Raw genomic sequence first — 12,335 nt, 5'->3', positions numbered from 1 at the left:
CAAATGCTTGAGACTTAAGGAGTTTAAGCAAGCAAGAAAGCCTATGAACACACCTATCTCATGTTTTATCTTCTCATTTGTTGAATCTATCTTTTTGCTAAACTATCATGACTGGGAAACTCGAATTCTTGTGCCCCTGCAGCACAAAAAACCATGAAGCAGCACTTCCGCGTTCTGCCTCCCACTGAACTAGTGAGCAACTCCAGTAGGCGCTGGAACAGAGTACCGCAGCTTGCTGGGTGATCAGACTGGAGTCAAAGCAGACTGTTTGAGATGGCACACTTAATGGTTCATATGGCATCAGACACGCTTCCAAGTAGGACAGCTGTAAAATACAACCTGCTCTATGATCCTGTTCTTGGAATAGAATGTACCCAGTACAGACAGAATCACCAGAAAAGTAAATCATGACGTTCTAGAAAGCTGCAAAATGGGCACATTCAAACTGAAATCAGGGTTTGAAAGTTGCAGCAGAAAATTAACGTACAACACTAAAACCATGGTGATGTAATGGTCAGAAAGTTCCTTGGAAGAAAAAATGTTCTAGAACTTAAAATATATTAATGAACCATGTCTCACTGACGTGATCTCAGAAACCACAGAATTATTTTAAGTCTAGGCTCTGACGAAAACGAGGTTACACTGTCACCTTCTATCAGCTGATCCTAGGAACTTCGTAACAACACAGATTCAAAGGTAAAGCACAGAGGAATCTTGCACTGGGCAAAGGGATGGATCTATAAGTAATGGAAGCATGACACAGCTGAAGACTACATTAATTCTGCTGTTCATCAAATAACTTCTTTAAATTAAATACTACCAAAAAAAAAAATCTAAGAGGGACTTAATGTGAGGAATTTCGATACAAGTTATTGAAAACTAGCAAAGATAAAAAAATTTAAAGTAAGACCTCGTGATTTAAAAAAACCCAAACAACAAAACTATTAGTGTTAAATTAGAGTTTGATACTGGATTTTCTTAAGCAGATAACAGATGACAACTTTTTGTTTGGTTTAAACCTTTGTACATGCAAGTGCAGATATACAGGGAAAATTTCTCCTCACTGTCCTTGCATATCCGTTCTTCCTATCACTCAGTCTCTGAATTTTAGGGACAATCCTACTATAATAATACGAATTTTGAGTCAAGCTCCATCGATCTGAAGAGTTTCTAATCCTTATTCTGCACACAAGGTAGAAAAAAAGAGACTTCAATTTTGTGATAAAATCACCGCGAATACCTCAAGAATCTGAAGTACCTGATCTTCTTGCACTTAATCTAGCACCTTAACTGCATGACCGACCTTCAGAATTTTCTCTAGCTGAAGAATCCAAATATTGACAGGATAACTATTAAGCACCTTTTGTGCTGCATCATGTAAACGTGACCAAGCCCCCAACATTCACTGAAGGCAGTGACTGGATCACAAACCTTTACTGATTTGGGGATTTTGTTGTGATACACATCTTATGAAAGATATAACACTATCAAATTAAAGCTTTAAAACAAGATAATAGCTTATAGCACAATCACATTTCAAGAAGACTTATCGACTAAAATATGAAAAGGACTTCAATAATGGTGGCAGCCTGAGTTTTAACCAAATATCAAGTTTTTACAGCAGTCACAGCACCCTACACACATCTATTATTCCCAACTAAATTCATTCATCAATGACAGTTCATTAAGAAGAAGGTGGATACGTAAATTTTCCATTTAAATTCAGCATGAAGCTCAGTACTAGACAGAAGGCGGATGACTGCTTTCAAAGCAGAAAGATGTGACCTTTAAGTACAGTAACATATATGCAGCAGACTTCACATTTTTAGTGAAATTCTATAAATCATAGGTCTTGGGTTTATAATGTAGCACTTGTCAATAGAAGGCAGTCCCAATCCAAGTAAGCTTATTCAAAATCACATAGTATACAATACTTAGTATCTTGTACTGACTGTTCCAAACATACATGACATATACCCAAAAAATCCCTTAAACAATGGCATGTTGCTTCTAACAATAACTTGAACTATTACAAATGAAGACCTTTCCTCATCAGTGGAAGTTTCAGTGTTCTTTGTCAAAACTAAGCCACTAAAAAAAACAATGCAGGGTAAGAATATCCACTGTTCACCTAATAAGCTGAACTGCTGTTTAAGTGGTCGTTACAGCAGCAGTCCCTGACAAGAAAATGTTCACAACTGGCTTTCTTCTATCAGAAAATTCAGAATCTGTGGGAGTTAGTTTTTGTTTTGGGTTTGTTGTTTGTTTTTTGAATTTAAGACCATTCACAAGCTACAGAAAAACTAAATTATAGAGCAGTATGTATCACATTTGGTTAAGATAGCGGGTGAAGGGTAATCTAGGTTTTGAAATTCAACAAGATAGATTAATGTCTGGGAACAGGTTACAATGACAACATGAAGGCACACAGAGTCCTTATTTTGACTGAAGTAGGTACAATTCTTGTATTCGTTCTTCTCTGTCAAACTGATGCCCCACCAGTCTAGACTGTTAACTCCATATTTGTGCCCTGTAATTAGGCTCAAACACAGAACTTCAAGGATTTATTTTCTCAAGCGATGCTGTGAGAAGACAGTCCCACTAACCAACAATGCTCTAGGGACCAGTATGCAAGCATGAAGATAAGGACATCCCCCCTAGAGCTATGTATGGGATAGATATCTGACGACTAGCCCAACTGGCTAGCTGTCTTATGGACTCTTCCTTCCTGCAAAAGTAACCAAACTGAGTGCATGTTAGCAACAGGAAACACTCCCAGAGAACGGTACATGAACGTGTCACTTTTCATTACATATTAAATCAAGAGATGAGTCTGTTACAAGCTAGGGACAGCAGTAACAAGCAAGCACAGCACTGAATTCTTAAACACTGTTCTTGTCAGCTCCAAATGCAGGTAACAATCTCAAGCTATCATACAGGAGCATGGATATTGGCAGAATTCTTTAAATTGTCCATGACTCCTAAATCAAATGATATCTTGCAGCAAGGAAAGCAGAAAATGCACCCTGAGTTAACCCCGGCAATTCACAGTTGTGGAAAGAAGAAATTCCTGATGCAGACGTTAGAAATATTCTTCTAACTGCAAGCACTGTATAGAGGAAACAATAGCACATGCACACAACGCTGGTAAAGCGCTGACAAGTAGGCCAGTGAATGCTCGAACTTTATTTTAATAATCTTCTGGTATTTTACCAATGTGCTATTGAACATTTGGGAAGAGGAAAGACCTTAACAATCTAGTTTTCTATCTTTGCTCAGAGCCCAAAACAGCATAGCTTCTTAAAATGCACAGGAGACACTGGAAATGTACTGCAAGTTCTGTTAGTTTAGCATTGATCTGTATCCACGATCAAGCAGGTAAGTAAACATAAACCTAAATGCAGTACCTCAGTTTCTTGCTATTTCCCATCATGTTGAGGCCAATTGAGTTCCCTTTGAAAAGCCTCAAGCTTCCAGCTTTGCCTCGCCTTGCGTGTGTTTTTATGGAATCACCACTGGTGCCAACAGCTCCAGGACGACAACGAAGTAACTGTTAACAACAGAATTCACATACGTTAAACGACTTGGATAAAAGTTAAAAGAAAACAAACTATAAAACATTTATATAACTACTACTTTGGCTTCATGTTCAGACTGCTTTTGCATCAAATTTCATGTAAAATATATCCCATCTACACCCTCACTCACTAGGTTTCCTTACTAAACAAAATATTAATATTTTCAAAGTATTATGAAGTATCTTGCAGTCATAAGCTATTTCACTACACACAAAAAACCACAAAAACCATGGGGCTTGATTAGGTATCTTCTACTTTTACACTCACACATATTAATGCATAAAAAATTGGGAATCCGACAGTAAGCAATCATGGGACATAATGATTAATATAATCCCATTAATTATAATTGTCTAAACTTAAAACTAGTTATTCATGCTCGTGTTTTCAGAATAACATACGATCTCTAGGAGTAAGAGGAACAAAAACATCAATGGTAGGCAGATAAACAGCTTGAGCATATGTTGCTAAATCAGCACATAAACTTTCATTTTGTAATACCATGCAGATGACTATGCAGCACTGTTTACAAACCTAGCAAGCTTTAAAAATACATTCTCACCATGAGATAAACAGAGTACTTACCTTTCTTTCTTCATGGGCACTGAAAGGTCCATCCCTGTCTTCTACGCTGAACAGGTTTGCCTCACTAGATAGGTGTGGGAAAGAAAAGCAGATACATTGTAATGCAACAGAGAACCATCAAAACATTTTAAACACAAAGGGCTTTTTTTCCTTCCCTCTTTAATAGAAATACATCACATATACATTGTATATACATGCCTACAACAACAGGAACATGCAGTGGGACAGGCAGTAATCCATACGTATTATGTGAAACTGAACTTAAAGTGTACATCAAATTATTCACAAAAAGCAGAATTAAAATGAAGTTATTCATTCAAAATAGAGAATACTATTAAACCTTCAATATTGCTATGGCAATGTTCCTGACATCATGAAAGCTTCTATACAACCCTGTGCGTAAATTGAGTCAAATATTAAATTAACCTATAAAGCCCAGTCTTAGGTTGTTCATGCATATCAATGTCCAGGTATGGTTTAAAACTGCAAACTTCAGAGAGCTTTACAAGAACTCACATAAGTAAATTTCATCCCATACCAATTACTGACAAAATACGTCTTCCTAAAAACAGGGTATTCAGTTTGGCTCATCTACTCATTCAAATGTGTTTCTTTAGTACTTCTGTGTCTGCGATCTTCAATGATTATAATGGGGAAGAAGATACAAAAAAAAAAAAAAACCCATCCCCATCCCATGATACTGTGAAAACGTACTCTTTTCAGTAACAGGCAGTTATCCTCACATAATCTCAAGTATTTAAATTAACACCCCAGTCATATATTTTATACTGATAACAACTAGATCAGTATAAGATATAGATTTTTGCTTCTACGAGAAGCACCCTGCAGATAATCCCTTCTCATCAGTCCTGGAAACCTTCCTCCTCTCTTCGCTGCAACAAAATAATCCAACCGTTAGGCAACTTGGAACTGCACGGTTTGGGCTTTTAATTAAGACCATTCGGGCAGAAATTGCTCATGCCACGTGTCCCAAGGGATAGCTGCACAAGAGAAACAATGATGGAGGTGAAGGTGGACTCATCTCTTAGCTGCAGGCATGACATGTTGACTGCAATATACAGTGACTCCAGCTCTTTCGATAGAAGGTGACCACTCGGTACCCCCATGACAATCTTCAAAACACCCTTGCACACTGGCTATAAGTCCAGGACTCCAGGATGCCACAACACTGCAACTATCTTAACAAAGGGTGCTTGGATGCCTGAGAAAGAAGAAAAGGTAATGGACTGCAAACGAGCACAACACTGAAAAAATCCCTAAATCACAATGAATAACTCTTGTGATGCAACTACAATGACATGACTAGAAAAATATTTGGGAATTGGATGTTTTTAAAGAACAAATATTTTTAGATTTTAAGGAACACAAAGTATATGCATCAGTACCAGAAAGGGTGTCTTTGCAGAGCCCAAAATACACAGCAACTGAGTAATGTCTGTTTGCTGATGTATTACATGCTTACAGTTGCCTGCTTAAAAGATGCAATTTATACAGAGAGAAAAAAAACCCCATTCTACCACACTCCCACATAGCAGACAATAGCACTTTAACACTACTAAAATGAAACCTCAGTGGTCTTCCTGGGAAGAGGCTATTGTCACTTTTAACCAGGGAACCAGAGAGAGATTTTCACATTAGAACAATAACTCCCAACTATTCAATACTGTAATTAAAATTTTACAACAAATGGAAGTCTTTAATAAAATTAAGAAAAAAAATAGAAGTAATTCAGGTAAACAAAGTTCTTTTCAAAGGGGAGTTCATAGTTATGCATTCAAATGTAGGCAATGAACAAGAAAAAAATTATATTTAGTTTAATCACTTACCATTTGTTCAATGTTTTAAAACACTAAGAACTGTGCAATAGCTAGCTAGCTACCCCAGTTTAATAGACCATGTTTTTACTACTACCTGCAAGTACCACAAACTTGAACCCTCTCTTGATCACTGAGGTTACACTCCAACGAGCTGCAAGCACATTTCTACCAATTACCAACTGATCCGTCATGTTTCAAGTGTGATTGGAATTTCTTTCTGAAAACTCTTACATATAAAACCAGGAGGCTGACATATTTTCCCTTACAGTGCACCAGGTACGTTCTTTATTTTAGATTACATGGTGGTAGGCAGCACATTAACAAAAGCCCTGATAGCAGAGGCACATGAGAAGCAGTGGTACTATCCAACTCAGGCATAATGTCATCCTCTTAAAAATAACCTTAACTGTTAAAAAATTTAAAACTGAGGCTCTGAACAAAAAGTTCTTTATCAATTTAAAGGCTATAGTGCCTTACTAACACAGTCACAAAAGAAGCAGAAAACATCTATAAGTACGGGAGGGTTTTTTGAGAAATGAATAAAAAGGGGAAAAAGTATTGAAAAAAAGCTAAACAGAAATTAAAAAGTTATCACTGCTTTTCCAGTCAAGAATACAAGGGAATAAGCAGTTTACCCCCCCAAATAAAAGAAAAAAAAACTTTTTGAAATAAAATGTTAGTTAAGAAAGGATATTATAGTGCAAATTCATTATACCTATTTATTTGCACTCAGTTTTTGATAAGGCTACTATTGAACAAATTGCAGTGGACGGCCCAAGTCTGGACTATTAAAACACCAGTATGACAGCCAAGAGAAAGCTGGGGCCACCAGTTTACAAAACCACTGCGGGGCATATTGAGAAATATCCCAAAAACGTTTACCCAGTTATTGAAAAGGAAGTAAACATAAATTATTCAAGAGACTCTTCAAGAACAATCATCTGTAAAACTAGAAAGCATCTTACATGTTAATTTCAGCAATAAATTTAATTAATATATTACTTTGGCCACATTTGCCTACATCTTCCATCCTTTCATGTCTTCTGCTACGGAAGACACACATCATTTTCATCGTTTATTCCACGATGGTCTACACAGGTTTCAGTGTGTCCAACTGACCAACTGGTCTTCTCTTTTCTTCTTCTACATAAAGGCTCCTCTCTCCAAGTACAACGCAAGAAAAGTCACTTGCTGTCATCTTGATTGCTATCTCAAGTAGATGAAATCTCATAAATCACCAAAAATGTTACTTTTACTTTTCCAAGTCAACTGAAGATCATCTGCAGACACTTGTTTTGGGATAAGATACTTGTTATTTACGATTCTGAATGTCTTTAACCCTAGTTATTGCTGAGTATTGACTCTAGCACCATTTTAAAAATGTGCATATTGTGTTGGGTGATCATTCATTTTTCCAAGTCTTCTTCAGTTTGTAAGTTTTTTACTCTTTTTTGTGTTCATTACCTCACACCTTACCATTATGACACAGCCTAATTCCCCAAGGAAGTTAAGCAACACACTTCTTTTAGAATGATCTACCTCTGGTAAAATTGCTTTGGTAGGAGATCGTTAGCCATGTATTTAGTGTTCATCTCACTGAGGAAAGATAATCCAAGCAGACATCCAGTACTGATCAGCAACATTAGCATAAGTCTCATGGGGCAATATAAGCATACAGCCTTCAACTGCTAGGATGTTATTCTTGGGCCCATTCAAAACAAATTTATTGTGTGTCTGCCGTTAAGAGGGCAAAAAGCTGTTCTAAGGTCAGACACCAAAATGCTAGTGCCTCAGTAACAGGTATGAGATGCATCCAGATGCTTACTTCAGATTTACCGCTTCCTCCACACAGAAATGCATAAGTTACAAGCATGGCTAGTAAATATCAGCATAGAATGACATTTAAAAACATCTCCAGAATACACACTTATTGCATAGTATACTCAAAATATTGGGGGTGCACAAAGCTCTATGCTAGAACAATTCTATGAACTAAAGCTTCTGATCTTTGAAATGTTCTGCTAAGGTTAAAGGGAATTTAGAAGGAAAAGGACAATTTACTGTCAAATTGTTTGTTTTCTGAAGATTCCCTTCTGTTGGTATTTTGCTATACAAAGTTAAAACGTATCAGAAAAGCAAAATACACAAATTATTTCAAAATGCTCAAAGTTTACAATGTCATTAAGACAAAAAACCAAAAAACCAACCAACCAAACAAAAAAACCCAAAAATCCAACAACCAACCAGGTGTTACCAAAAGTAGCTTCAAACATATAGCTGTTTGGAGGGAGTAAGAAGTTGCCTGAAACAGTATCAGAGGATGGGGAAGCAAAAAAGGCAGGATTTCCAGTTTAGATCAATTTTCAACTACTCTTTCACCCAATACATTTTTATATGGCAATACTATTTAAAATAATCACTTCTTTGAAATACTTTTTATTAATCACTGAAATTTTTAGATATTTTATATTGTTTCTTAATAATAAATTACAAAAGTATTTCTTTATAAATAGACACTTATACTTTCAATAGCCTAGATAAAAGCATCCTTACTCTTTCTCTGTATCTCCTTCACTTTCTTCTGCATGATCAAAGCTCCAATTATTTTTAAAACCTCCATCTCGCTTGGACTGTGACCTATCCAAAGCTGAAATGAAAACAAGTTAAGATAAGTCTTAATTTCAAGCTGAGTTATTAATCAACACAAACCAGAGGAGTAAACCACATGTATATATTTTCCCCACGTATTTATTTTGTTGACGTCAATGTTTATTATTTGACAAAATAAGTTCAGCAATGCAGTAGTGACTCATTTCCCTAAATAAATACAAATTAGTATCTGTCAACATCTTGATTACTAATGCAACAAGTTAGTTAAAAATGATGATGTCAGGTAGTTCTACAAGGTTTTCAACTGTTTTACTGACACCTGTAAATTTAACAGATCCTTCTCTTATATGAACTATATGCCACATACAGAAAGGGTCATCACATTTATAATTTCAATGTCTAATACCCAAGCAGATATTTAATTTTTCCATATAAAAGCAACAGTCCTGAACTGCCCCAAGTGCAAGTTCAACATGCTTTTTCTTACTTCAACATCTGACACTGACCTGAATTAACATCTGATGTTAACTGAAACGTCAGTGTTAGTATCAGCTAAGTAAAAACCTGAACTTCCTGAGAACAGCTGCACCACACCAAATTTATCTACTGCACTATCCATCAGGAAGGACATTTTCATGTAATACGATGGCACGGGGGTATCCTTCAGTGAATGACATCCAGTGGATGGAGACAGCATTCATATTAAGGTAAGGCACTGTTCACCCCAGGCCCTAATTACTGAGAGTAAGAACTGTCTCACACAAATTCTATATGACAAATTATGCGGCAGCTTTGATTTCAGGATAATTTAAATGTGTATTTTTTGCAATGTTTTTCTTTACATAGTTGGAAAAGCACTTAGAAATAATGAATGCAACTCTGTATTTTGAAAGAAAAGAAAAAAAAAATCACAACCAACAAGAGACGTCTGGGTAAAGTATAAACAATGCACACAGAAATAGTTATTGCATATTTAACCGCTGCTTCCAGCTACTTGCATTTACCAAGGACTTCCGAGCCATGGGTGATATTTCTGTCTTTAACAGCCTTTACTAGCCCTTTCCTTCTCCCCGCTTGCTTTCTTCATCAAGCCTACTTTATCAAATCAACAGCATCTTGCAGCAGATAGTACCACAGCTTAATTAGACGTTATATGAGCAAGTATCTCCTTTTGTTTGTCCTGATTCAGTCTAACATCTTTTGCTCCTACTTAGTACTCCAGTCCTTCAGTGCTTGTACTTTGGAAGACAGTAATAAGTAATCCTTCCCTATTCACTCATGATTGCGTAGATCTCTGTTGTGTTCTTTCACGGTCATCCTTCTTCCAAGCAGAAAAAGAAGGAAAAAACAAGAGAGTCTTTTTCATTTTTCCTCACATAAAAGCTGTTTCATACCTTTAAATCCCCCTCAATGCTTCTCTCAGAACCTCTTCTAAGTCTGCTGTACCCTTCTGGAGAGGAGCAGAGGGTATCAACACCATGAGGAATATTCAAGATGCACACATACCATGAATTTCTACAGAAACAACATGATGTTTCTGTTGTGTTCTTTATTCCTTTCCTAACAAGTCTTAACACTGGATTTGCTGTTTTCACTGCTACAGAGAACTGCATTGATCTTTACATATTAGATAACTACATCTTTCACCCATGGTTGGTAAGAAACAGTTCAGAGCCAACCATTGTCTAGAAAAATTCTCCTTCCTACTTCTCATTCACTTGGATGACCTGGCATTTACCTCCACTGAATTTCATACATTTTAACCCACATAACCAGAAACCTGAGCATCTGCAATTTTCTCTAAATTTCTCTAAATAATATTATCCTAACCCAAGTAAAGCTTGCAACACCTACAAACTTTGTCACCTCTCTATCCAACCCTTTTCCTTATATCTGTGTATCAATGTTAACACAGAACCTTGAGGAATTCAGCAGGTGATTCCTTCTATTAACAAAACAAACCATTTCCCCCCCTCTCTTTCCACCTATTGCCAGGTGTTCCTTATAAAACTTGCAATTTTATCCAGAGGCAACTTAGTATCTCCAAAAGTCTTTAGTAAAGGACTTTACAGAAGGAATGATGAAATTAATTCTGGTCTTCATTATAATTTCTACAAATTTGGGTTGTATGCTCACAAAGTTCACTGATGTTAAGTTCCCCAAATACCTCCACCGCCCTTTAAAAAGCTGGTATCATACTAGTACCTTCTTTACCTGTAACAGAATGACAACCCCAACCAACAAGTAACAGCTACAGACATTAACTCCTTTATCCCCGAGTTCCTCTTACAACACTCGCATGAATGCATGAATGAGGAAGAATTTTTCATTGTGAGGGTGGTGAGACAGTGGCCCAGGTTGCCCAGAGAAGCTGTGGATGCCCCATCCCTGGAGGGGTTCAAGCCCAGGCTGGATGAGGCTTTGGGCAACCTGGGCTGGTGGGAGGTGTCCCTGCCCATGGCAGGGGGGTTGGGACTAGGTGATCTCTAAGGTCCCTTCCAACCCAAACCATTCTGTGATTCTAAGATCTTTGGCTTGTCAGTGTTGCAGCTTCCAGGCAAAAATACCTTGAGTAGTGGAGCAGGGGGAAAGTTATTTTTCAACGATTATCAGTTCCCTCCTGTGTTCAACCACACTATGACAGCACAGCTGAGATACAGGGCATCCAGGAGCTGAGGGTGTTTTAGGCACTACGGACACCAAAGAAAGCTGCATGGAACCACAGCCTAACCTACATCTATAGGTACATATTTAGAGATCTGTTGCTTAACAGATGCTTTAACTTTTCTCCCCCTAAATTAGCTGCAGATGCAAAAGAAGCTGTCAAACTCACTTCCAACAACAAGCAGTAACCACGAGTTGACAGAGAGATACTACATGAAACACAGAGTTCAGTAGGAAAGTTCTATGATACCAGCATGACAGATACAGATTATGGACTTTCTTTCACACATAAAGGCAATTTAATTTCTCAGCTGGCTAATACAAATCCCCACCCTTTCAAGAATGCATTGTCAACAGCAAAACAGCGATAAATACAGAGCATCTACTCCTGGACAAAAGGTTTACAAAGAAAAAGCATTTGTAAGAGGTCTGTAGTTCAAAGATGGGAAATAATTTTCGTATTCTGATAACAGCTGTTTTCTTTCTTCGGGACTTTCATACACATCGGGTTGCTTCAAATGCAGAATATCACATAGAATGACTGGACTCAAGAACACAGAACTGTGTAAGTTCCATCATTTGCCAAAGTGTGTTCAACTTTTTATAAGGGTTAACAAGGAGTAACATAAGAGGATAAAAGGGGGACAGAGCTTTGAAGTATGTTAAACATTTTCTTTGTGATGTCTTTGAAGTTTGTTCTGGTAAGACAGAGGTGGCAACCACACAATGGACAACTATTGTTTCTTGATCTTTTCTACTGGTTCTCCTAACAGATGCGGAGGATCACCCAAGGATGCTGCCCTTATGATAGCATCAGCAAACAATGCAGAAGTATTTCAAGAGGGTTTCTTTACACCAGCAGCAGAAGGAGTGCTAAGGAGAAGCTGGGCCCACTGCTCAATGAGACAGAAACCTAGTGACAAAGGACACGGAAAAAAATTGAAGAATCTGATCCTTTTTTTTTTGCCCCTCCAGATTTCACTGGTAAATTCTGCCCTCTGACCTCCCATTTCCCCAATTCTACCAGCAGAATCTGAGGGAATACAACATCAGCCATTGT

At 37.4% G+C, this 12,335-nt stretch overlaps 1 protein-coding gene across 1 annotated transcript in view; it reads right to left on the bottom strand.

The window, feature by feature from the left end:
- The window catches only part of LOC104462653 (sentrin-specific protease 6-like), a 37,961-nt gene extending 29,309 nt beyond the window's left edge, over positions 1–8,652 (bottom strand). Inside the window, 3 exon segments of the mRNA XM_010074689.1 lie at positions 3,408–3,550; positions 4,164–4,227; positions 8,555–8,652. Of these exon segments, the coding sequence (XP_010072991.1) occupies positions 3,408–3,433 (26 nt within the window). The 5' untranslated portion in view covers positions 3,434–3,550; positions 4,164–4,227; positions 8,555–8,652.
- Positions 8,653–12,335: the final 3,683 nt, after the last annotated feature.

The sequence above is a fragment of the Pterocles gutturalis genome, unplaced genomic scaffold (assembly GCF_000699245.1).
Source record: "Pterocles gutturalis isolate BGI_N339 unplaced genomic scaffold, ASM69924v1 scaffold34432, whole genome shotgun sequence".
Lineage (NCBI taxonomy): Eukaryota > Metazoa > Chordata > Aves > Pterocliformes > Pteroclidae > Pterocles > Pterocles gutturalis.
This window is presented reverse-complemented; position numbering and strand designations above follow the sequence as displayed.